The 26,791-nt window shown below is 39.9% G+C and overlaps 1 protein-coding gene across 1 annotated transcript; it reads left to right on the top strand.

The window, feature by feature from the left end:
* The first annotated feature begins 601 nt into the window (after window positions 1-601).
* Window positions 602-26,540, top strand: RAB40B (RAB40B, member RAS oncogene family). The gene is made up of 6 exons (XM_080560723.1): window positions 602-914; window positions 21,788-21,848; window positions 23,207-23,267; window positions 24,167-24,244; window positions 24,748-24,970; window positions 25,405-26,540. Exons 1-6 carry the CDS (start codon window positions 773-775, stop codon window positions 25,674-25,676), a joined length of 837 nt encoding a protein of 278 aa, XP_080416849.1. The 5' UTR covers window positions 602-772; the 3' UTR covers window positions 25,677-26,540.
* The last annotated feature ends 251 nt before the right edge of the window (window positions 26,541-26,791 follow it).

Genomic DNA, 26,791 nt, shown 5'->3' with positions numbered 1-26,791 from the left:
TCATGAAGCTGTAGTTTCCACCTGGCGTGATACCTTGTGCACGCAGCAATATTTTTTTGTTTCTTTCTGTCTTTGCACAAATGGGTGTTTGTACAGATTTGACTATACTAAATTTTCTCTTCATATTTGGGAATTATATAGGGCTAACAGGCTTGTGGCCTTTTTGGGGGGCTGTTTTGCTTTTTTTTTTTTTTAATTTTTCAAATCATATTTGGCAGGCTACAAGCCAACGACAAGATGGTCACGAAGGCCTAGCATAGAGCTTGGGTGGTGAACACCTGCAGTATGGGAAGGTGTAAGAAATAAGATATTCCTGTCAACATCTGGGCTTAGAGGTTACTATGCGTTACTGCACCTAATTTTGGAAAATTCCTGAGTGTATTTCGCTGCTCGTGGTACATGAAAAGTGAGCTTTTCCCTCCTGCTGTCTCTATACTTTTAGCTGCTCTTTTGCCTGGGCTGGGACTCGAACCTGTGGCCTCGGTGCGCCGCCCCTCTGGGGCGGGGAGACCCCCCGCGATTGATGGGCTAGAGAGCGAATGGCGTGTTTAGATCCCCCTAGCAACTGGGGGGCCGAGTTGAGCTGCCCAATGGCGGAGCCTGGGGGGCGGGGCTGCGGTTTCTGTCAGAGAGCGGCCGGCGGGAGGCCGCCGGTGGAGGGGGACGGGGCCGTCGCCGCCGACGCCTCCCGTCAGCGAGCCCCGGGCATGCGGCAGCCCGGCAGCCCCGGTCCCCGAGGGCATGGGCCGCGGGAGCTGAGCCGCGGCGGAGGATGAGCCAGGCGGGCAGCCCGGCGAGAGCCTACGATTTCCTGCTGAAATTCCTGCTGGTGGGCGACAGCGACGTGGGCAAGGGCGAGATCCTGGGCAGCCTGCAGGGCGGCGCCGCTGAGTCCCCCTACGGGCACCCCGCCGGTGAGCGCCGTCAGGGTTGGGGTTAGGATTTAGGGTTGGGGTTGGGGTTGGGGGCTTCCCCCTAACGGGGAAGGGGCGGCTCGGGCTCAGTGAGGTGGCTTTGGGTGTGGAGCGCCTGGGGCCAGGCGCTGAGGTGCACCTCGGGGGAGAGATGGGGAAGAGGATCGCTGAGGTGCACCTTGGGGGTAGAGGGTCGCTGAACGGCTCGGGTTGGAAGGGACCCCAAAGGTCAGCCAGCTCCAGCCCCCAAAATGGAAATCCTGACAAAAATCTTCTAGTAAAGGAGCTCTATTAATCAGCAACCGTATATGCTGTGAGATTGCTTTCACTGAAAGAGCAGAAAAGGAGGTTTTTCTCTCCCTTTTCTCCCCGTCATGTTTTTCGTTCCAGAAGAGCAGCCCTTTAAGACCAAGGTTCACGTTTGCAGCGTGTCCTTTTGCTTCAGCTTTTTAAAGGGCGACACTGAAGAGCCTCCTCCATGCCAGATGTGTTCTCTCTGCAAAATAAAGAGTTGTGCTCATTGCAAACTGATGTAAAACTAGATTATAATGGCTTTGGTAAAAGGGATTTTTACTTTCTATCTCTTCCTAGTCTTTTCACTTCCCCGGTCTGTTTTCCTAGAGCACAACTCTCTAATCACAATTTTCTTCCTCATGCAAAAATATTGCGTGGGATATTAAAAAGCAAGTTATGTTGTAAAATTACCCATTGCTTTAAATTACTGCTAGCATGAGGCTGTGACTGGTTAATTCATTTGGAAGGCTTTGCATTGACTCAGGATTTGTTATTATGGTGGGTTCATAGTACTGATTCAAGGCAAAGGAGTGGGTGGGGGAGGAAAGTTCTTTGGATGATTGCTTATGAGTCACATTGCACCTTGAAGGCATCAGCATGCATTTAAAGCTGTTTGCCTAGTAGTTTTGCTAAATTACTTCTTGGGATGGTTAAGTCTGTTGTGCTCTGCAAGTGGTTGGAGAAAAGGGTTAGAAGCTTGGGGAGAGCGTGCTGAGTCTGGCTCCTTCTGTACACGCAGTCTAAGTTTATAAATTCTTCTGCTGAAGAAGCACTTTAGTCTCCAATGTATCTTGACGTAACAGAGAGAGAATGTTTGACCTGCTCCCAAGCTCATAGGTCTTTGGTCTTCAGCGTGTAAACCTTGTGATACTTGTGCTTTGCTCTTAAACAATGTTTAAATTGCGTGGCTAACGCTATCTATGTGAATGTATTTCTTGACAGCCAAGAAATACAAATGTTCTCTCAGAATTATTTAGTAAGTATTTAACGTGCAGCTTGGAAATTCTTCATTGTTATTAATAACTTTAAAATATGTGCATACAGGGTTGTAAGTGCTATGCAGAGCTTCATGGACTGTAGTCTTTTCATCAGCTTATTTATCAATCTTAACTATACAAGGTTAGAGAAATACGGTAATTCAGGTCCTCACGAGCTGTGCTATGCAAAGGTCTATGTTTCACAGAGAGTGAAAGGAGCTTTTAGCCAGGAGAAGATGAGCATGTCTGAAAAGAGGGGTGGGCGTTAAAAGAGCAGGGCAGATAAAGCAGAGGATGTAAAAGGAGACTGTAATGGAATATAATCTGATTTTACATTTTGTGCAACTAGTGTCATAATTAAGAATTTTCTTAGCATACTGAGCTCCAGTGTTTGCACGATCGTAGCATACCACCGCATCTCACTTAAGGAAGGATGTTGACTTAAACAGTGAAAGTTTGTAGAAAATTATTGTCTCCCTCTTAATCCATTTCTTTATTCTTTAATGTATGATGTTCTCAAATGCACCAAACTTGGAACGCTTCCGAACTTGCCCAACACCGCCCAGTTTATTTGGGGCTCTGTACCTGATAGCCCTTGCCTGCCTGGATCCCCTCAGCCTTTCCTCCATCACTTGAGCGTGACAACATAGGATGCAGCTGCAGGGAATCTGTGCAGGCTATGAAAATAGAGATGCAGGGAAAGGGAGAGAACTAAACATCCTGTTGGTGTTATGACTCTTTTTTTTTTATTTATTTAATTTCAGTTAAAAGCTTGATAAACAGACTTTTTTTTTGACTACTTTCAAGTCCTTAGTTCACTGGCTAGGAGCTTCCAATTTCATAATTGAACTAGGTCTCTGAATTGGAAAGTCTAGGAATATGATGGATCCAGTCAAAATGTGCCACCTGTATAAGCTTTGAAATGACAAAACTTTGTTGCAGAGCTTGATGAGAGGGAGTAGCTTTGATAGGCTCTGGAGGGGACAAACGATGCAGTAAGAGGTGAGAGAAGAGTTCTGAAGAACTTTGAAAATGAGAAGGAACAACGCGATGAAGGAAGGGCATTTGGGCATTTGTTTGAATTTGAACATTCAAGACAGAATTTGTTGTTTACAGCAACATGAAAGAGGCTCTTCCTGCTGCAGTAGCTTCCTAAAATTGAAGGTGAGAATATGAATGTTGAGAAGTTTGGGAAGGGTGGTTGGGATGCAGACACGGGGTTACAGTGCTGGGTTTCAGGAAGGACAGCAGTGCCTTAGAGCTGAGGAAGAAACATTAGAATGTAGCTTTGGTGTAGTGTTAGGGTCCTTTTCTGTGCAAAGCGATGGAAGGTACTAGCAAGATGCACTGCAGCGCTCTCAGAAGTAGACACAGACTATTTTTAAAGGAATTATAGGAAAGGACAAGGTGTTGAACAGTGTGTGACTGCTCCTTGGGGAAGGAGGAGAATCCAAGTGAGCCCCCCAAGACTTTAAGAGAGGTTGAAGAAAGACTTAAGTGAGGGTGGACACTTCAGCGAAGAGGGCTGCTGGTTGTCTTCAGCAGCATCAAAGACAGTTAAGCAGACAAGGAGAATGAAGATAAAGTAAAACCCAGAGCTGACTAGAACAGTGTGTTGTGTTTGTTTTGGTTTTGATGTGGTGGTTTGCTTTTTTTCTGTCTAGCCATCAGATGCCTGAAGGCTTTTTCTTTGGCTATGAGCTATGTAACTGTCTCTTCTTGTGTGTATGGGCTCAAACTTTAATCATATAAATAACAAATTAATCTTTCGCAGACACTTTCTTAACTTGTCAAAAATAAACCTGCCATCTTTCTCATTCCTGGGAAAATACAGCATCATATGTCTTACTCCTTTTTTGTCAGTACACAAAAGTGATATAAAATCTGGAGGCCGGGAGGCAAGCCAGCATCGTGTGATCAGTCAAGTCCCTGCAAGCTGCTGCTGGTCCACGACCCATGGCATGAAAGCATTTGGCACGGTACAGCTATTAAGAAGGAATACAGTCTCTTGGTCTCTAAATTCTTCTTAATGACCAAAGGGCTCTGGGTTGGAAAGAAGGGAATAAGCTTTGTTAACGTAGCAAAGTACATACGGACTGCCATGGAAGATGTGTTGGTGAGTGTGATTGGCAGGGATGATTTAGGAAGCAGTTATCCTGGAGACAGGCGGGTAGCAGTAAGGTTAGTGATCTGGATAACCTGCCTTCATGGGTTTCCCACATTTTGCTCAAAACTGAAATTACAATAGCTTGGACGCACTTGGTCTCTCACCTAACTGCCCAAAAATGATTTTAGAGAGCTCAGAAATTTTGCTTCTAGGTATCATTAATCTATCAGCAGAATATATTCAGAGGAAATAATTGCTTCTAGACTAGAACATAATACCTGAGATGTGCTGTCACTAGGTAGAACAATATTTTGATGTCTTAGGCTAACAGATTTTTATTCAGCTCGATTCTGTTTTTGCTTTCATATTGAAATAGAGAAAATTGTGCTTGCAGTGAGACTGTTCAGTGCAGGGACTGAAAGGAACGATTGCTCAAACCTATGTACTCCTACTCCTTTTCTTGCAGGAACATCAGGTTAAAACTGACAAATTCTTTCATCCTCTCTCACTTAGTGACCATTTTATGTCCTCTTAAGTTCCTGTCACAGTTGTTTGTCTTCCCCTGTCCTTAGGTTGAGAACTTCCCGGGTAAGGGTTGTCTTATTTGAATGCTTAAAAAGATGCTGGTGTTTAATAGTTGTTGGCTTTAATCGTTGGCTGGGATGCTTGTCTGCTGCTTACCTCCGCACAGACAAATTTTTAGGTCATGCTGGCCCTTCCTGGTATCTTGCAAGCCTAATGCAGAGGTGAAAACCGTTCTTCAGGGTAAAGGAAGGAATTCACTCTAACTAAAATTAGGAAATGGCCATACTATTAACATGAGAAGTTAAAAGGCTTCGATTTGTGAGCTCACCCCCAACAAGACAGCACTAATGGAGGTAAAATGCTTCCCACGCAGGTTTGCTTTTAAGTTTATCTGTTCTGTCTTCATAAAACTGTGGTTTTGAACATGTAACTTGACTGAAAGGAAGGGGAAATAAAATTGTTTTCTTACCAGTGTAATGATGAATAATATGCCTTGTTTATCACTGACTTACTTCAAAGCCATTACATTTTCCTAAATACAACGTGATCTAAAGATTGCAATAGAAACTGATGACAGCATCATTAGGTTTCAGTATTTCTTTGCACATCGCACCAACTTTTGGGGACAAGCTTGAGGAAGTTCTGTAGGATTTCTCAAGCAGAAGAGTTATTTGAATTTGCTGAGAATCATTCTATGGGTAAATAAACATACTTCCAAGCTAATTATGGTTGCCTATCAAACAGACTAGGCTTTATCTCAATGTGCAAGGAGATCAAAAAATGATCACCTAGCTCTTAAGAAGTAACTTTTTCTAAAAGGTTGAATATGCATGAATGTTTCCTCCCTCAAATTTTGTTAAAATCCTGTTGTATGCCCAACTATCTCTGTAAAAAAGGGTGTAACCTGCATTCTTGTGCAAGGAAAAGCAGGTGAGGTTTGCTTTCATATGCCAAGTTTAAGTGCCTAAAAGACATCTGGTTTCTTATCTCATTACTATAGGCTTCCGTGGCATTGCTGGAAAGAAATACCTGTTTCAAATAAGGCATCCAACTTATTTTGGGATGAGCCTGTACAGCACTAATGGAGCTGGCTCCAAGTCTGTTGGTTACAACTACCCCTTCAGTGTGTAACCTTACAGGAGCTGTGCTGACTGCTGGAAGAGGATGGTAATGCTAGGTTGAAGCTGGTTCTGAATGCCAAGAAAGTTCAGTAAACAGAAAGAGCTACCCGCTCTGTACTTGCTCTTTTCCTTTCACTGTGTTTGAAACAGAAAAATAGAAATAACTCCCCCTTTATCACCATCATTAGTTGTATTTTGTCTCTTCCAGGGGACAACACTGCAGAATAGCAACACTGCAGTCACTTAGGAGAGGTGTGTGGTAGCTGAGAATGTGGATCCCAGCTTGTCTCTGTTGCCTTTGTTCTTACTTGGACAGAAAATTTGCCCTCTGTAAGAGAAGAAAGCTTATAATCTAATTGAGATTGGTTTTCTTCTTTGGTACTTTTCATGTACCTTTCTCCCTCCTCAAATCTCAAGTTTGGAGCCTTATGCTAACTCCTGCGTTACTTTATCATGCTAAGAATTGCCCGTCTCGTGAGGCCAGTGCATAATGTTTTCCCTGATATGTGGCAGCAGACTTGAGCACCACTTTTTTTCTTTAACTCTTTGTCTAAAGTGTGGTAAAGGCTCCTTTAGCGTTTTCTGTGATTGTCAGGTCCAATGTAGTTGGTTTTCTTGGTTTGTTTGTAGTGTTAGCTGGTCTTGCGCATCTGTTGAAACTATGAATGTTCACCTGGCTTGATCCTAGGCTTGCGTAGCAGTTTATGGGTTTTCATATGTTTCTTTGAACCTTTCAAAAATTAGTTTTGCTTTATTACACACTTTCTTCTACTCAACCAGCTTTCTTTGACTTAATATGCTATTAATATTTCTTTGACTTAATGTTACTCAGCAACTCAGGTGTCCTGCTTACATCCATCTCATGGTCAGCAAGAGTTACTGCCTTATGATTTCATGAAGGTCAGGAGCTAGGTCATTTTACGGGGAAGTTTTGAACTCAGTAGGTTTGAAGTACTTTTCTCCCTAGCTCTCTCTTCACCCTACCAATGCTGGTGAATTTTTGCAAGGGGTGGGGAGAAATTGACGCTGTGTGCATATGTTCAAATCAGATATTTGTCTAACTTGTTCTTTTTCAATAGGTGTCCTTTATGTCTCTTAACAAAGCCTATTCAACAGCAACAGCAAAAAAAGACCAAAGAAAACATAATTTTTGGTCAAGCATATTATTTATTATTGTGTTGTATGGTTTCAGAAGGAAGGAGCCTTGAAATCTTGCAAACCATGCAAATGTTTCTCAGATTCCTGCCTAAGAGCAACGTGTACTCACGTGTCTGAGTTTGATATCTGCTGTTGCTATAAGTAATACTTCAGATTGTTGTGGCAAAAGAGACTACAGCTTACTTTATTCTTTGTCTTTCTCATGCCTGTTCAATAGCTCTGTGTACTGCCTGTCTCCAGTTCCCTTGGGCTACTGGTGTCCTTTTTTTCCCCCCTAATTTTTCACAGATATGCAAGAGTGGGAAAGTGACTTAAAAAAATAACAATAATACCCTGAGGCTCCCAGACAGGTGTGCAGCATGAAACAAAAAGTCCAGGTTATTTTGAAAAGTGGTCAGACTTCAAAGTAATTGAGTCCTTTAAAGCTGCTTTGGCCTAACCAAAATCGTGTTTGCCTGTGCCAGGGTGAAGTTTTATAACCAATATGTTGGTTAAATTACATTTACATATTGCTTTAAATTTGTTTTTGTTCTGGGAACGTAACGAGAATGGAAAATGGGATTAAGAGTAGAAATTGGCTAGTGTTAAAAGTTATATTTGCATGCCATTTTATTCAGCTCTTCTGGATTTTGTTTAACGTGAGACTGAAAATATGGAAAACTGGTGCAGTATTTACACAAAATACTTGACATGAGCTAGTGTTTGTTATGCTAGTTTGATTTAAGGAAAATCTCAAATGTAATACACCAAGCACGTTTGTTTTGCGCTTGCTATGCTTTTTTCATCCATATCTAAATCTGTTGATACAGTGGAACACATCTGGACAAATAATTGTTCCATTTTTTATGTTTTCATATGTTGCAACATGAAACTATGAACTGGTTAAGTAGGCAGATGCTCCAAACTGCAAGTTCATTGGCTAAATGAAGCTGTTACAGATAAAACACTGATTTACTGACATATATTAAATGTCCATTATTGAGAAAGGTAAAATAAACTCAGTACTGACTATAATCTAGTATTTACTTGGAGCAAAGTCCCCAAAATATATTGTTTTTCACAATTGGTTATGTCTCTACACTGCCGCTCAAATCTGTGGAAAGTTACAGGCTAATTATCAGGAAGTTACACTCTCATGTTGCCCAGGAATGGAGAGGGTTTAAAGGTCCAGAAACCAGCATCACTCCCAACCTCACAGGAGCTTGCAGCAAGCAGGAGAGCATCCTCTTTGAGCTGGGTGGGGTAGGAGGAGGAGAGTGCCATCGATAACAGGTCGTGCCAAGTGACAAAGCATGCTGAACAACAGGTGCCTTAAGGCTTTAATATGATGCATCCTGCTCTTGGTGTAATTGACTTCTTGTTTGATGTTGATGAGACCATAAATCTGTCTGCATATTGGTAAAAGGAATACGTGTACAGTGTTCAGCAGAGACTTTCTCTGGATCTTGTTGGTAGTTCTTTGCAGGAGGTGTGGGTTTTTTGGGCCCTGAGGGCTGTAAAACTCTAAGGAATTGGTTCTTACAGTGTTCAGATTGGCTGGACCAAATCTCCTAAGTGTGCTCAAGGCAAGGTGAGAATCCTATAGTACAGAAAGGTAACTGTTTGTCATCTGGGGAAGTAGAAGGATCTAGCAGTGAAAACACCCTTACACACAGACAGAAACATTTGTCAGGTCAGTAATTTGTGGCTGCTCTGTAGGCACGTAAACAGGGAAGATTAAGGATTTGGGAATCATGTTTATTATCAGAAGCATGGAAATGGGAAAGCTGTTTATTCCTTGTGAAATACAGTTTTGTGCTAAGCTGAAAGCCGATATAACAGCTTTACAGTTTTTATTTGTTGCATGGGATTTGCCATCGAAGGGAAGGCACTGTGCAGAACCAACAAGTGTTGTCTGGAGATGGAGGTGGCTAAGCGATAGGTGGTGAGCATGACGTAGCTAGGAGAGCCAAGGCTGTTACTCCAGAGTTACCTTGGACATTAAAATGTTTTTGGAACATTGGATTTGGAAGTAGGAACTGCTAGTTTAACATACAGAGGTGGAGTAACTGTGCTGAGAATTTCTAGAATGGAGATTTGCACATGTCTTATCAGGCACAAAACAAAGTGCCTGAAGCTGTTTTTAAAATAGCTTAAGTGATGGCTTGAGTTCATGAAAAATCAAACTATCCGGAGTATCTCCCAGTAAGTTATTTTTGGATCTCAGTTTCATATTCATATAACATAAACTCCCAATGCCATCCATATCTGTTTTAATTGTGTTGGTTAAAATAGTACAGGTTCTTTAAGTGTGCTTCAGCACACAAAACTGTGCGGAGAAGTGTGTTTTTATACACATGGAGAAATAGCTTTTATAAAAAGCTATTTTCGTTCTTGGGTCAGGAGAGGATAACCTATTTAATAAAAAGCCCCAGTTATTAATATATGGCTAGTTCAAGTCCCGCACGTGTGATTATGTAAAGCTAGAGGAGACTGAACATGCGGCAACATTTAAAAGCGAGTTGCAGTCCAGGAGTGACACATTTGCCCCAGATGAATTGCAGCTGATATCTGACACGTTCAGAAGCAGCCTGACCACTTGCGTTTAGTGACCATAATTTATTTACTGGGTGTTTTTTCCAGGTTTGTGGTTCAGACTTTACCTCTTCCCAGCCCTCACTGCAGTTTCATCCCATGCATGTTCAGCACAACTTGGCAGCTCGCATCTCACCGTTACGCTCCTGCCATTGCTCTCATTTTTCCTCTGGCCTAAGCCTTCATGCAGTGAGCCCTGCCCCGACCTCACCGATAGGTTTTGTTGTGATCTTGCATCAGCAAAGCTGAAACAGCAAAGAATGCTTCTGTGCTCTGAAAGAATATACTGAAGGAATGGTCATAAGTCTATTTGAGGATTGTAGGTTTAATTTGCCTGTTATTATAGAAAATGAACCATTATAGATGTTTGTATGAAACAGAAAATATATTTGTATTAATAAAAAAGCAACAGTTTAATTTAAAAAAAGGGGGGGAGGGTATTTTAGTCCATAGACTTTAAAACAAAATAACTTATCCCTTCGAAATTTTTAGAGACAGTGATGTGTTAATGTAACTCCTGTGCCCTTATACTTTATTTGTAAGCTGACTTTATGTGGTGCCTTAAAATGGGATATTTAAGTGTGTGAAATATGAAGCTGCCAGCTGGAAAACCCAGAAGAGACCCAGCAGGTCTGGCAGCCTTTTTAATGCTCACTCAAGTCCAGACTGAGGAAAAGAAGCTCATGTAGCTGATGCATTCAGTGGAATAATTGAGTCAATATAAGGAGAGTTGTGGTGCAAAATCTTTACATGGATAGCTGGAAATGTATATTTCCATTCTAGTTGTTTTTAGCAAGGAAATGCTATCCCTATTCACTCTGCATCACCTCAGTCAGTCAGGGCTCTGTTCTCATTTTTCTGTGTTTGCTTTTGTAAATACACCAAGTGATGTTTGCATAAAGCACAACCTTGACTTTTCAAACCACTTCAGAATTAGAAAATCATGGTTCAACTTGAACACGCACCTGGTAAAATAGAAGTGTGATAAATGGAATTTTAATCAAGTTCATAAACTCTAAACTTTTAATTTTATTTTCCTTTTCAGTTCAGATAAGAAACAGCCATTATATAGAAAGATGTTAGTCTTGAAGCAAGAAGATTCTAGAGTCCAAGAATAATCGTAGCATAATAATTTTTCCATGTAAATACTAGGTTTTTGTCTCCAAACAGGAGTTTAATCCAATGGTGTTTGAGAACTGGAATTTTATAGGCAGTCTTTTCACTTTGACTTCAACATCTGCAAGATAGGGTAGTTTTATGCAGAGGACTACGAGAAAAGTAATTACATAGCTTTTGAGTGAAGAAAAGTCTGCAGTTCTAATAACTTAAATGAAGTTTGGCCGCAGACTAATGAGTCACCTCTCTGGAGAAAAGAAGGCTTTGCAAGGGACCAAAGAGCAGCCTTCTGGTACCCACAAGGAGGCCATTGAGAGGACAGAGATGGGCTCTGTAGGTGGTGGGAGCTTAGGAGACAACAGATCTAAGTTGAAACGAGAAGTTCAGAATGGGTAAGAGGAAGAAACTTTTTTTTAACCATGAGGATGGTCAATCTGTGAAACAGGTTGTGCAGAGGGGTCTCCAGTTCTCTTAGCTGATCCTGGTTTGAGTAGGAGGTTGAGCTAGATGACCTCCTGAGATTGCTCCCACCTGAAATTTCCTCTGTTCTATTCCAATGAAATCAGTTTATTTTAATGTCATGGAAAATTGAAACCAACTAAATGATGAGTGGAACAAGAACTTTGTATCGGTAATGTATAGCCTGTCTTTCTCCTTTAAATCCAAAGAAAGATTGCTTGCTAGCATTTTGTGTTTTTCTCCTGGAAAAGGAGTACAGTTATAATTTTGGCAGCTCTTCTGCTGGAATATCTGGGGAGGAGAAGAGGAGAGAACTGGAAACACAATCCAAGTCAGACTTAATTTCCTTCATTTTCATAATGGGAGATGCATTGTGACTTGGTAATTCCCCGAGTTCTTGTTAACATTACCTATAAAGCCCACTTTACCGCAGCATGTGTTTTGTGTGGAATTTCAAATTGAAGAAGTGCAATTGGTTTTCTGTTTGGAGGCATAGTTTGAAAGCTCTTCAAATATCAGAGCTTTGGAAATGGTGGCTGTATGCTTTCTGGAATATAGCTTTTAAGCCGCAGTAATTTTTAAATAATGCTATTAATTTTAGTCTTTGGTATCTTTAAAGCAAAATTATTGCACTTACACCTACTTGCTGTGAATTCCAGCTTTGATCTCTAGTTATTCATAATAACAAAATTCATTACTTGTTCAGCACAAAGAATTATTTTTCAAGTAAACTTTTTCCCTCTTTGAACATGCAGTGCTTCATGGGGTGGGGAAAGAAATTATCTTTTTTTTTCCCCACTTTCTGCCTACAGTGGTACTTTGAATCTCTTGTTCTGTTAAAGTTTACTACTTGGTGACAAATACTGCTGCGAATTCTGGGAGGACTGATGGCATCCTGTTTTTTGGGAGTTCTTTTTGCAAATCTTGGTTATGTCACATATATTTCATAATATACAGCAATATGCTTCTGAAACAGAATTCTGATTTTATAATTGGTATGATATATTGATATGCTTAACTGCTAGTGGTGGCTTAACTTTTCAGAAGCATTTATTTGAGACTTGATTTAAAGCCTAGGGAAATTCTGGAGAAGTTTCCAACTGTTCTCAGTGAGCTCCTAGGCGCATCACTCATAATAACGGCTACTGGATGGTCTTGGGATTCTTCTCATGCCAAGTATTTTTGAACTGGTTTATTGCTAATGAAGTGTCAAGACAGAAAAGGTCATTGTTCTCTTTTGGAAAACGTTGTAAAATGTGAAATACTGCATCTGGTTTTAATATTTTATAGTAGTTTTGAAGCTATTCTTCCTTCCTGATTCTGGCCATAATTCAACCTAGCGTTCAACATATAAGTGAGAGCAAGTTCTGCATGGCCGCTTCTCATTTCTTTCTTGATTTGTAGATTTTGTAAAAGATATGTACCCTGCCTTCTGCTCTTTTCCTCATGCACCAGGATGATTTGTCCCTACCCGCTAAGCTGTTGGATAAAGAATTACTGCACCAGGAAGATATCCACAAGCACTAGGAGCATTGGACGATCAATTCTTACCTAAAACCTATTCCACTTTTTTTCTGGTCAGTTATCGTAGCCTTCCCAAGCTTCTCTTCATGAAACTTTCCATGGGTGTGCAGAGCTCCATGTCATAGCCATTGCTTGAGCTACAGGCACGTTTCAGAGATGTGAAACAATCATGTTTGAAACTTTGTTGAATTGCAGGGAGTGTAGAGGACATGGTGAGACTGTGAATGATAGACTGCCCTTGAGAGCTGATGCTCTCTGAAAGTAATGGAACAGGTTTTTAGGGTGCTTGCTAACAACATGCCCGATATATGCAAAGGAGCTCCTCCTTCATGATACAGTCCAGCTCTTGTAGGAACTGGTGAACAGCAGCAGCAGTGAGAAGATCGCATGGGGAGGATTATTATTATTTTTTAACTGTGCTTGATAATAGAGAATTTAATTTCTAATGCAGATTCACTGGTGCTGTGTCATATCACAGGAAAGATGACCATCAAATGGACAAGAAGTCCTACACCTTTGATGTCGAAGGAAGGCATGCTCCCTTTTCTAGAATTTGACTGTTAACCTGTTTTCCTTCTCTCTTCACCTCACTCAAGCCGTATCCTTTTGAAAGCCTCTGCTCCTTTCCTTGGTCAGTTACAGTTTGGTCGCTACCTGTCCTTTGCCCTTTGCCTCTTGGCTGTTCCCCCAGGTTCCTTGCTCTGTGTTTCTGGTCAGCTCCCCTGCTCAGCCTCTCCTCCTCAGTGTCTTGTCCCTGCTTTAGCTCCGTCTTCATCCCTGCGTCTTTGTCAGACTGCTCTTAGCACGTAATGTAGTGTTCTGTCAGGTCCTCGTTTCTGTGTCGAACTAGTGACAGCCATTCCAGTCTGGTCTGTAGCTCTGGAGACCCTGCCTTTTCACACAGATTTGCTAGTCAGTAGTTTGTCATGTGGGGCTGTGCAGTAGCAGCTGGATCGAGATGCAGGAGAAGATTGATCTGTAAGGCACTGGAGGTGTTCTGGGATCACTGATCACCATGGGCTCCTTGTTTCAATTTAATTTTTCACATCCGTGGAGGAAATAAGGGGATGAGGAACAAACATCTCACTTAAGAGATTGCTGGGACTGATAGATGAATCTCTTCCCAACTTCTTTCAAACTTATTAATAAAATACGCTGAAGTAAAGGATGACACCCTTCCCCATAATGCTAATAATAGCATTCCCTTTTCCTGCAGTGCTCTTGTTTATAAACAATAACATGTTTATATATCGTAGCTTTCATCTGAGGATGTAAACTGCAACTTGTAGCAAACAGTTGAGTTAACAAGCTTACCGTATGCCTCTGATATCCTTTTCTTTTGGAGGAGTGGGAGAAAGGAAATGATGAACTGAAGCTTGTAGTTGCTGCTTCTTCCTGACCTGGAGGATGGGGATACTTCTCTTTCTTCATGTAAAATAAATTTAGACAATAAAAGAGGCTATTTATTTGTTGACAAATGCGTTATAAGAGAGACAAAAATGGAGTATGATCTCAGAATCTTTATTTTCCTTTCCTCTTAACATGAATAGAAACTAATTGTTCACAAGTTCTGGTTAAAAGTTGATTGTTAGCTGATGTCAAATAGTGTTTTCTTCTTTCCAAGCAACTGTCTGCTTTGAATGTGTAGTTTTTCATTTAGCTATCTTAGCAGAAATACTGCAAACTAAGGTATGATCTTAAAAAAGGAAATCATGTATTGAAAAAGTTGTTTGCATATCCTTTTTGGGGGAGAGCATGATTTAAACGTGCAAAGTGCGGGCTTTAGTTTACTTGCTAATGCTGGTAATGAGAGTGAGCAGACACTTATTCAGGTACTGCTTCTGACTAATTAAATTCTGTGGCTTGTACAGGTTTTGGAGTGGTTCAGTTGTTAATTTGGTTTCCAAATTAGTACTGGAGGTAGGCCATAAAGTTGAGACAAACTTCTTACTGCCGTGCCACTTGCTTTGGTTCTGAGGACAACCATCTGGACTAGAGCCAGCTAGAAGTGCTCAAGAGACCTTCTGATTCTGACCTGATGCCCTAAAAACGTGCAACCATAGAAAGCTTCAGTGTAATCGTTAAGGATCACTTGGATTTTTAAAGGTGGCTTTCTTATTGGCATGTCTGACCGTAAGCAAAGCTAAACGTAAAGCTGGAGCTGTCTGATAAAAATCTCTTGCTTTTGAAAATAGATGGGAAAATTGTCACGTCTTTAAAATGAGTGAATTATGTGTAAGACTGAAGTGTAATTGTGGTTTATGACTTGATTGAGTTGAAGAAGACAGTTTGTATCCAGAATTTCAGTGTCCCCATTTCAATGTGAATAGGCAATCTGTGCTTTTCACACAGATGGCTTTTATTGCAGTAATTAAGTGTAATACAAGAGCCTGGAATTTGGAAAATGATGGTTATTCTGAAATGGCAAGCAGAAGGCAAATATGACTGTCAGATAACCTGACCTTTGTGCTCACGTGTCAAAAGACACGGACCAGTTTTATTGTAAGGAGTTTATCTTTGCAGCAGGAGGTTTGAAACATTGGGCTTAGTTTTTAAAGCTTCAGTGATTTTTGAGTCAAAAGCACGATGTGGATCCATTTGCTTGGGATGATGAATGGGGTCGGAAACTTTGTCACTTGTCAAATATATTTGAGATAGTCACAGCGGTGTTCTGAAGAGAAACATTAGGCTGTAACTTTTAATGTATATGAAAAAGGGGATAACGGGAAGCGATGGGGCCACTGAATTCTCATCATGTCTGTGAGAAAATGTTTTTAAGCACTCTCCAAAACCTAAAACTATTTTTCAAGGTGTGGCCAACAGTCTTTGAAGGATGTTTTCAGTGGACTTTGTTAAACATAGACCCAGAGTCCATCCCTTTCCCCCCCTGTTTTGTAGAATCTTAATTTTAGACACAGAAACAGACAGTGGGAAGGAGACGTTAATTTGTGTCCGAGGTAACTATTATTGAATGGATAATTGGGACAAACTGATGGAGTGAGTGATTGCTGGAGGATGGGTTTAGCGTGTTGTAATCTCTGGAAGGCTGTCAGGCCATGGAGGCAGGGAGAGGGAAGGCTTTTTGGTGTTTTTTTCTTTTTTTCTTTTTTTTCTTTTTTTTTTTGGTTGGTTTAGTATTGTTGTTTATGTTATTTTGAAGTAATGAAAATGCATTTTAATTAAGTCCCAAACTTGCTAATCTTACATTGAACATCTCCAGGGAACAACATGCTTTAAACTTTAAAGAAGGGATAAATCTTTAAAGAAAGGATAAATTGAAAGGAAATAAAAGGTGGAATAAGTGGAAAACAATAAAACCAATTCTTGTAGTATTTGTGAAGTAAAATGTAAGGGTACCCCAGGTTCAGAGACAAAGTAATGTGTTCTGTACTTTCTCAGATATGCAAAGTGTTGTTTGTAGGGACAAATGTAGCACTGAACGAAATCTTTCACTGCAAAGCAGTGGTTAAGGTTTGTTTGTTAAATTGAAATACAGATCCAAAGAAAACTCAGAACAAGCTCCAAAACATTACAATATTAGGCTAACATTTAATTCCTTTGAAAAATTGGAGGGACAAGTCTGGGGTTTATTCTACCTGTCTTATTAGCCAAATATGACCCATGGTTTGCCTGTAGTCAGTTGTGTTCAAGCTTTGTTCAAGTTGAGCCAGTTCTTCACTGCTGCAAAGCTAAGACTGGCTGGTAGTCACACTGTCAATCATCGAACCTCCGTTATTAAACCGAGCAGAAAAGACTTTTGGCTAACTAACATTGCCTTTGCTATAGTGCAAAATGAGCAATGTAAATGATTGCAGGATACTGCCCTAAAGAGACACGTTGGGAAATTCAGGAACACTGCTATAAGCTTCGGGAGAAACAGGAATTCACAAGAGACCTTCAAATAATCGGTGTTGACATGACTGCAGTGTAGGCAGTGAAGCATAAGTGATAACACGGCAATGGCCACAAGGCAGCAGCGCAGAGAGGATGGCTTCCTCTTTAATGCAGTTGTTACCAAACAGCCAAATGCTTTTTTGTAAATTCTACTCCATTCCTGGATTTGGTAATATTTCAGTTCTCTAGCTACTCATTTTGTGTTTGAGAGGAAAAAAATATTAAAAAGCAATTTGATTTAAAAAACCCTCCAGCAAGGGGTGCGGCTTGTTTGAGGTTATTTAATTTCGACTTGTGGCTTCAGGTAGATAATTTTGATTTAAAAAATTATACAGAAGTGTTAAGCACTGAGAGGTTTTTCTGGTTCACTTCACAAAGTTGAATTATTTATTTAGCTGCCTTTTTCTCCCCTTTCCTCTATGGAGATACTTTTCATCTGTGTATCCCAACAAAGCTATTCTGTCTTACTAAATGAGTGAATAATGTTCTGGAAGGACATTTGATTTGTACAACAGCACAATCCACATCTGTTGGTCTCATTGTTATAGCTGCATGCTGTTCCTGATGATTCATGTGAAAAGACTTTTTGTTTTGATTCTTAATCAGTGGTAAATGCTAATTGCAGCGATATGCAGGTTGTGTTATCAACTGCTTCTATCTGTACAACAGCTGAAGAACACGTTTCTGAATCTACCTCTTCAAAAATCTTTTGAGAAACCCACAAACCCCAAAGAGAAATACATAGAAGATGGGTAGTGTATTTTTCAGGCATGTCTTATGCATGTCATCTAAGGAAAAAGATGTGATATTTTGCTTTATATGCAGCTAAACAAGAATGACTTGCAGTAGTGTGTGGTCCGTAGTGCCGAGCACGCTCAGCTGTGTATCCTCCAGCAATGCAGTACTGATTTTTCTGTGTTTGGTATGTCTTTAAACAGAATGATGGATGTCCAGTCCCTGTGTGGGATGTGTCCCGGTTTGCTAAAGATGGTCTGTGCCTCTTCATTAACGTTAAAGAAACTAGTGGAGGTATTTCACCCTCTGAGAAATATCAGGGTGCTGGAACAAGTGCTATAGTGATATGCAGGGTATGCTCTATGTTTTGTGTTTTCAAGAATTTCTGAAATGATGAAACTTGTTCTTTCAGTGCACAAACAATTTTTATGTCCTGGTCCGTTCAGTGTCCCAAGGCTTTGTCTGTAGGTTTGATTTTTAAAAATACTTATTTCTGCTTGTGGTTTGTGGATTTGACTGTTTCCTAATCCTGCTGGAGAACTGGAATGCTTTGACTAATAAATGAAAATAAGTCTTCTGAAAATTGCTGGTTTTTTTTTGTTGTTTGTTTTGGTTTATTTTTTTAAATTCTCTTCTCAAATGCACAGATGAGAGCCTAAACTAGAGGCAGGAGACATTTCAATTCACATTCCTGCAGCAAGCTAGAGGCTTGAAATGCCCACTGTTGCTGTAGGTGGCCTTTCAGCTCGGTGTGTATCCAGGAACTGCAGGTTGGTACGGCACCAAACCAGTCTCTGATTTGGGTGGACATGCTCAGAAGAACTCATTGCTGCCAGCCTAGAAAGGGCTGCGTCAAGAGACTCCTACCTGACAGCAGCATGTCCTCATCAGTTTGTAAGAAACGGGAGGAGTGGAGCTGTAGGCAGATGTGAGTCAAGTGAAATATCCTGCAGGCAGTGAAGTGGCATCGTTGAAATACGGTTCCTGATAACGTGTGACTGAACTACGGATGTCAGTGCCTCTGTCTTCCTGCTTGCTTACCTTGTCTTCGTATCACACCAGGAGGGCTTCTTTGAGCTTGCTTTCTGTCATCTCTCTGGTCATTGCTAGCTTCTTCCTTCCCAGGACCCTGGTAGCAGTAAATTCCTCTTGCCTTCCGGTTCTTAACAAATGCCCTTGCTTTCAGGACTATGAGTACGCGTTTCTTTAGGGCTACGGCAAGGTGACTTACTCCTCTGTTGTGCTTGGCCTTCAGATTGAGCAGATGTTTAACGGTTTCTGCTCCCGCTAGAAATGACATAAACTATGCAACAGGTTATGTCAATTAATAGTTAAAAATACTTTAATAGTACTACAGTGCAACTGTCCTTTGAAATCTGTTGTTTTAAAATCTTTCACCTTATGAAGTCCAAAGTTGCTCTAACTCTACTAATAATATCTGCAAATACAATATAGAAGTAAAAGCATTTTGCTAATATTGTTATTGTTTTGACTACTAGCTATTTATTCTACAAATGTAAACTTCTACACTTAGGAAGCCAGAAAATTAGTGGTTATTTGTAGTGGAGATAAAGAACCTGGTTCAGTGGATGCCTTAGTACCTGTGTTACAACAGGTATCCTATGAAAAAGAATCGATGCTATTGTGCTATGTAATAAAAGCATTCACAGTCCCTTGGAGTCTAATCTGGAAGAGAGATTGGTGATGGCTGTGTACAAATGAGTTGCCTTGAAACTGTAACTTAGAAATGGCCGCACCGGGTAACTGTGCACTGATATCGGGGCAAGAATTTATCCTAATTTTTAACTAGGAGAACATCTCCTGAGGTAGGGCATCCTTCCTTTATTTCAAAGAGTAAGTGTCCTGTGTTTTTTAACTCAGTGATTTCAAGTTTCTGGTTGCTTTCATAAAATGGGCTCAAATCTCCTTTGCCCCAGATGGCATTTGCCATGTGCAATTGAAAAATATGCTATTTGAGCAGCTTAGAGTGGTGCAAATTTTAGAAGAAGCACAAAAGCAGCATCTCTTTTCTTTGCCTATTGCTACCAGGAAAGCTGACTCGGATGGCAGCTGTTACCTTGCAGTAATTTCTGTTTGGTAATTTAACACCAGTTCTTTATTCCGGACCTAGTCTTAACAAAGTCCTGTCCTTGTGGAAAGGGAGACAGGTACAGCTTCCTTTTCTGTGACTGCTTATCATGTCAGAGCCCTTTAAACCTATTATTTGTTGTTGGTAGAATTAGAGGTAACTGACTAACAGTGTCTGCTTTTGGGGCCTCTTCATGGCAGCTGGTAGCAGGAGTTGGCAGTACTCCACCTGAAGGAGCAGCAGGAAGTCCATTTTGTGAATGTGGTGACCACACGGTGTTTGCAGGCAGAGAGCAAACTTCCTGCGTGGTCGGTCTCTCTGCAGAGCTGTGCTTGAAGCCAGGACAGGTTGTCTGTTGTTGCTCATGTGCCATGCTGTGCTGAACTCTTTCTTGGGGAGAGCAGTGTAAATAATTGGTATGATTCTTATTGAACTTTCAAACTTATTTTTCTCCACTTAAATACAGCAAAGAAATAAATTTAAAAAGCTTGTTGGTATGCATTTGATATGTGCATCAATACAAACCTTGATATATAGATTAATTTTTTTATTCTGGATGCGGATGCCACCCATAGTGATGAACCTTAGGCTTGTTTTACCACAACCCAGTGTATCCAGTAGCTGCAGAGACTCCCTCTAGCCTCTACGCGCAACTACTGCAATCTATATTTGTGCCCCAGCAGACCCTCCTGTCTGGCTGATGGGGATGCTTTCAGATCACCCGGAGCTGTCGCTGTTTGGACGTGGAAGTGTCAGGGCACCAGGAGCGCTGCTCGCCTGGCAGCTCCAGGCTCCTGCCCTTCCTCCTGCACCTGCTGCCGAGGCTGGAGCAGGATGGCAGGCTGGCAGCACAGCAGGCACTTGAGGTGTTCCTTTCTTTTTCAAGTGCTGGTACTTCCACTGCTTTATCAGTTTGTTGCCTTCTTCCTACCCACCAGTACTCTCCTGGGATGCAGTGAGTTTCTCCACGCCCCCACAGTGTTTTGTAATTGTCTGCCTGCAGCAAGGGTACAGGCAATTAGCAGGATCATCTTCACCACTGTCATCCCTCTTCCTCTAATGAAGATTTGCTGAAATCTTTAGTAGTAATTAGGACACTCTTCCCCATGCATTTGTCTTTCCTTGTTAGTGTGTTTTTCTCACCTCATTTTGTTTATGCTCAGAAAATAAAACTGTTTTTCAAAGCATGAGTCTCGTTACATTTCAGTACATTTTCAGAGATTTCATGCTTTTTAAACTTCCTTTGGAGGACTCTGTGAATAAATGTTCAATTCAAGAAGTTACTTGGCTTTGTCACAGTTAAGGAAACGTGAGAACATATCTACCAGTGAAACTGTTGCTTGGCTGCACAATGTGAATACTGAATGCACGCTTTCCAAATAGCATTTAATAAAATAAAGGCCTCTCTTTCTTTTAATGTTTATAATTATGCACTTTGTGGATGCAGTACTGAAGCCCAGTGTTCAAAGCCATTGACCATTGGCATGGTGGTGGATATTTTCAGAGGTCAACTGTAGCTACATAACTGCTGCTGATTAGTTTTACCTGATCTAATGGGGGGGATAGGAGACACCTGTTTGCCTGTTTTGACCAGGAAAACAGCAAAACTAGACTCCAGATTATTTTTACTTAGTTTAAAACCTGGGGTATGCAAGGTTAGCATTAAAAAAACTAATATCATATGTCACTGATGATTGTTTGCAAAGGTTGTAAGGTGCACAATAAAGATGTAAGCTAAGCTAAATGCATCAGCGTGTTGTTTATTAATTACATTAATAGATTAAGTAATGCGTGCATGTATAGATACATCCACTTCTTGCACTATCTACTGCTTTTATGTGAGGGGGACGTGTGTACCCCCTCTACACCAACTCTGTAAGAGCTGTCTGTGAGTTAGAGGGGATAAGAAAGGAATAATAATAGAGGCAGTAAAGCTGAGGAGCAGAGGAAGAGAATGGCATTTAGTTTGCAACATACGTTTGAGAGGAGAGGCTAACACCTACGCCTTTCTGTTGAAAAGAAATAAAACTTTAAGAATGTTATATTGTCATGATAATGAATAAAACAGATTGGTTATCAACATGAAGGCAGCCTGAGAAATCTGCTCTGATTTCTGGACCTTGCTTAAGTAATACAAGGTCTTCAGAACTTTATATGAACAAGTTATTCTCCATATTCACTTCATAAAGTACTAATGAAAAATGTTTTATTTTATGGTCAGCTTCTTCAAAGTCTGTAACTGTCTGTATGTTGTGCACGTGCAAGCTGATCTAAGATTTCCATAACTGTTTTCCCCTCAGGTATAGATTATAAGACTACAACAATTCTTCTGGATGGCCGACGAATCAAGCTACAACTCTGGTATGTGTTCTGCATTGCCTCATAACTTATACTTCAAAGAAACAAAGAATATAACTCTTGTGGGCATGAGGTCTCCGTTATGCTTCAGAAATATTTAGCCAAATGAGGAAGAATGATCCAGATAGCTAGCACTTTAAGCAAGTCACTTACTTAGTCTTTACCTCCTTTTTCCACCTATTCCATGTGTAATGGGGAACACTACAGTTTCTGTCTATGAGAGATGCATAATAAATGCAGAAGGAAGGCACAAAAGAATGCAAAATGACTTGTTACAATTATATCATTTTCCTCCAAGAAATGGATGATCTTGTACCAATTCATGTTGGTGTTTATTTTTATTTGAATTTTTTTTAAAAAAAATACTTGAATTAAATACCTGGATGCCTGTCAGATTTATTTTTAATTTATTCCATGTTGGTTGTTTTTGCCCTTAAGAATTTTAAGGTAACATTTCAAATGTTAAATGTAATGATGGATAATAGTACTCTGCCATATGGTGTCTTGATTACTTGATATTTTGTTCACCTATTTTCTTTTTCTTCTTCTGCCTTCCATTTTATATAGCTTAGTAAAAATGTAACATAAAGCTCATCTGAGAAGCAGGCAGGAAGGAGATGTCTTAATCCTTTCTGTGAAGGGAAAGGATGTTCTTTGGACTCCTGAAAATAACAGATTGGAAGTGTTTCTACAGTTGAACATATTTTTGTATATGTGCCTTGCATTTGAAGATCTGTAATCTATCTCAAAAATTCTGTATGGAATTTTGTTTCTTACTACACCCTTCACTATCAACCTGATTCTGCACTCTTAAAAATTTTGCTTCTGAACACTTCATGCAGTGATTTTTTGTGTGTGCATGATTTTCCAAAAATCTATGCTCTCTGTGTCTCTGTAAAGATTCCTTCATCATGCTAGGCTCATGATAAACTATTGCTACTGTAATCAAGAATTTCGTGTTTTTCATTAGTCTCCTTGGTGATAGCTATTGTTTCCTCCCACTTTTCTTTTGCTGTGAAAACAGAATCTTTCTTCAAGCTGAGCTAAATGCAGTGTCTAGTGGCATATGTTGTACACTTGACTAGTAGCCTTTGTTTTCCAAGGGCAATCACAAGAATAAAATTTGATGTTCTTGTCCTCTCATCCTGAGAAATCTGAAAAATGTAGAGGAAAGGGCAGAATGCCAGTGGGGGGAAACTGCTGAGAGCAAGAAGTGCTCTTATACATTAGTGATTGCTATTGCATGACTAATGGAATAAGAGCTGATATTGATCTGTACAAATGAGTTAATCTAGCTGAACTCTTAATGTAGGAGGTCACCTACTTCTTTTAAATATATATTTTAAATTTATTTTCTTTAGGGATACATCAGGGCAAGGGAGGTTCTGCACCATATTTCGGTCATACTCAAGAGGTGCTCAGGTAAGCTAAGTACATCTCAGTGATGGGTTATGGTTGTTGGATGAATGAAAGCAGTGTTAGCGAACCATTGTGACGGCTTCTGTAGCTCACTTGTAGACTGTCTGCAGATCCACTAATACACTGAAGATAACATGAACCTTGGGAAATAACAAGGGGCGGGATTCTCTTTTCTGAAAGGAGAGGGAGGGGCAAAAATCAATGAGATTGAGAATGAAGTTGAACCAGAAAAAAAGCGTGCTGATATATATTCTCAGGTCTTCTTGTTGGCTATATTAACAACTTAAGCCTGTTACCATACTTTAATCATGCAAATAAATATGCTAATGCTATTTTTTTTAATTGTGTGCCAGGTAAGACAAATTGGTAACACAGAACTGTGAAGAGTAATGGGAGAATATGAAGAGTCAAAAAATGTAATGAAGTGTAATGAATTGTAATGAAATGAGTTTGAAAAACAGACACGCTAAAAGTCACAATAGCTTCAGATTTCAAAGTATTGCTGTTATTCATTACGTGTATTGGTTCTGATGAGTCGCATAGGTTATGTTCCAGAATTGTACAGAGCATTGAATCTTCAAGCTACAGATTGTGACCAATAATATTTATTTGCTGTGACTCGTGTGTATGATCAACAAAAGTTGTCCACTATAAAAAGAAACAGTTACCAACACACAGGACATAAAACTAAGTCAGGTTTTCTGCCCCTTACCGTATCAGTAATCTACACAGAGAGATGGCATGGTTTCTTAGGATGTTGAGTTTCTGCTCCATTTAGGGTTTTCTCAGCATTTTATAAGATAATTTCAGAATCAGAGAATTTGCAGGTAATGTTTTCTGTGTCGTGACTCTGTTAAGCTTGCTTTTTTTTTTAATTATATATATATATACATTTTATACAGGGAGTAATACTAGTGTATGACATTACCAATCGTTGGTCATTTGATGGAATTGATCGATGGATAAAAGAAATAGATGAGGTAAGGTACAGTCCCAGACTGTCTCTAGTCTGTAACAGATGACTCAGACTGACTGCTTAGGATATTTTCTGCTGTTTTTACTGGCATTTGCAGGCAGTGCTTACTACAGAGTTATCCAAGATGCCAAGTTTACCATTTTGTTTCTATGTTTATAATTCTAGAACGTAGAAAACATATCGGCTAAAGTGTCTGATTTCTTTAAAGGTGTTGACAGTAGGCATATGGAGGGCAAAGATTACATATTGTAGTCCCACTCTTGCTATGGATTTGCCACATCATCTGTGCAAGTCTCTTTTCTCTGAGGAAGGGATGTTTTTTGATCAGAGAATCATAGAATAATTTAAGCTGAAAGGGACCTCTAGCGATCGTCTTCTCCAACCTGCCACTTGGTCTTTAAATCTTGAAAAAGCTTTTGTTTCTTTAATTGATGGAAGGGGGAAATGTGCTAAACTTCTTATTTATTTATTTATTTATTTATTTATTTATTGCTTCTCCTTCCTCAGCATGCTCCTGGTGTACCAAAAATCCTGGTTGGAAACCGCCTTCACTTAGCTTTCAAGCGCCAAGTATCTACTGAACAAGCACAAGCCTATGCTGAGAGGCTGGGCATGACTTTTTTTGAAGTCAGTCCACTTTGTAATTTCAATATTACAGAGTCCTTTACTGAGCTAGCAAGAATAGTATTGATGAGACATGGAATGGACAGACTGTGGAGGCCAAACAAGGGTAAGCAAAATACACTGAAAATATTTAAATTTAGTTCTAGCAAAGGCTTGTGGTTCCCTTAATATAAAATAATTTCCAGAGTATGATTACTTGGCTGACTGTTGCAAAAACACCAATAAGTAGAACCTGGAATCTTGTACAACTAGCTTTATAAACAGAAAAAATATATATGCAGGTATAACCTGCTCTGGTTTGTAGGGGATAACAAACATTTTTCCTAGATCTTGTATTCTCAATCATCTAAGTATTGTGACATAGCTAAGAAACTGAAGCAGTAGATTTTTTGAATAATACAGATGTGAGAAAGGATGTGGGAGGAGAAATAAGAATTCATCCTAAGAAGTAAATCATGCATGCAGAGTGCTGGGTATGCTACTGCTATGTGGCTGACAAAAGCGTGCTATTATAATGCAAGTTTTATGTCTGTTTTTAAGTACTGAGTCTGCAAGACCTTTGTTGCCGTGCCATAGTTTCCTGTACCCCTGTGCATCTTGTTGACAAGCTCCCTCTCCCTGTTGCCTTAAGAAGCCATCTCAAATCCTTCTCCATGGCCAACGGCCTTAATGCCAGGATGATGCATGGACGCTCATATTCCCTCACATCCAGCAACATCAATAAAAGGAACAGCTTAAAGAAAGCTAAAATTATCCGTCCGCCACAGAGCCCACCAAAAAACTGTACAAGAAACAGCTGTAAAATTTCTTAAACTCTGTGAGAAAAGGAACCTGGATGGAATCCCTTCATGTGAAGTGTTGAATGCAAGGACTCCTTGTTTAATAGTTGAGCATACTCTATGTATGTATCCTACTACACTGACAAAAATAAGAAAAATAAGTCCTATTTTAGAGCTTGCTCACTACAGTAATGCTGCTTTGGAATGAGTGACGTGTTCAGTGCAACTGAAAGGATGAGACATTTTGCTGTTGAACTCGCATACTGTATTTTAGTTTCTGTTGTGCATGATGCCATTGTTTTCACTATTTGATGTGTTTTCCTATAGGGGATAATTATCATTATATTGAGTCCTTAATTCCATGAAATCTGGGAAGTGACTTACCATGTAATTGTATAAAATCCTGTCATTTTGCAAACAATTCAAAAATAGTTGTATAAAAAAAGTCATTGGTTTGCATATTCAGGCAGAGGTTTTTAAAAGCAACATATACATTGTAAATTCTAGAAATAGTGTGACACAAATTCTGGTAATACTGCAATTGTGCATTTGGATATTTTGTAAAGCTTCCTTGATAACTTCAAAGCACTAATTTAACTAAGCTAAAAATGTGTATATAATTACTATGCACATACACAACAAGGTTTTGTCCCATTAGTGTATGTAATGGATTTGATAAAGTTTTTGGTATGTTATTTAATACTTCAGAGAATTAATTTGTGCTTTAAATACTTATTTTTCTGTAAAGAAAAAATAAAATACATTTTATACCACTGTATAAGAAAGTTCTAGGAGGAAAATGCCAAAGACACTGCAGTTAAGGGAACGTGACTTGAACTGCTGCTTTATAAGAAAAGAGCACTATTTAAAAATAAATAAATGTTTCTGGAAAAGAAATCCTTTTATGCTTTCTTTAATTGCAGAAGGCTGTCTTTATTTTCCTTTAGAAGAATTTGAAGAACAATATACATGAATTAGATGCCAGGAACATGAAGCCATCCTGAAAGAATAATGTAATGCTTTTGATGCATCTGTCTTCAAGAGTGTGAGCTCAAGTACGGAAGCATAATACACAGGTCAAGTCTTCCCCCTCTTTGTGAAGAATAGTGTGACTTGTTCTCCTGAGCAGTAAGAGTCCTTTGAGGTGA

Source organism: Anser brachyrhynchus (genome assembly GCF_964034855.1).
Source record: "Anser brachyrhynchus genome assembly, chromosome: 18".
Classification (NCBI taxonomy): Eukaryota; Metazoa; Chordata; class Aves; order Anseriformes; family Anatidae; genus Anser; species Anser brachyrhynchus.
Note: the sequence above shows the minus strand (reverse complement) of the source record. Positions and strands in the feature narration are given on the sequence as shown.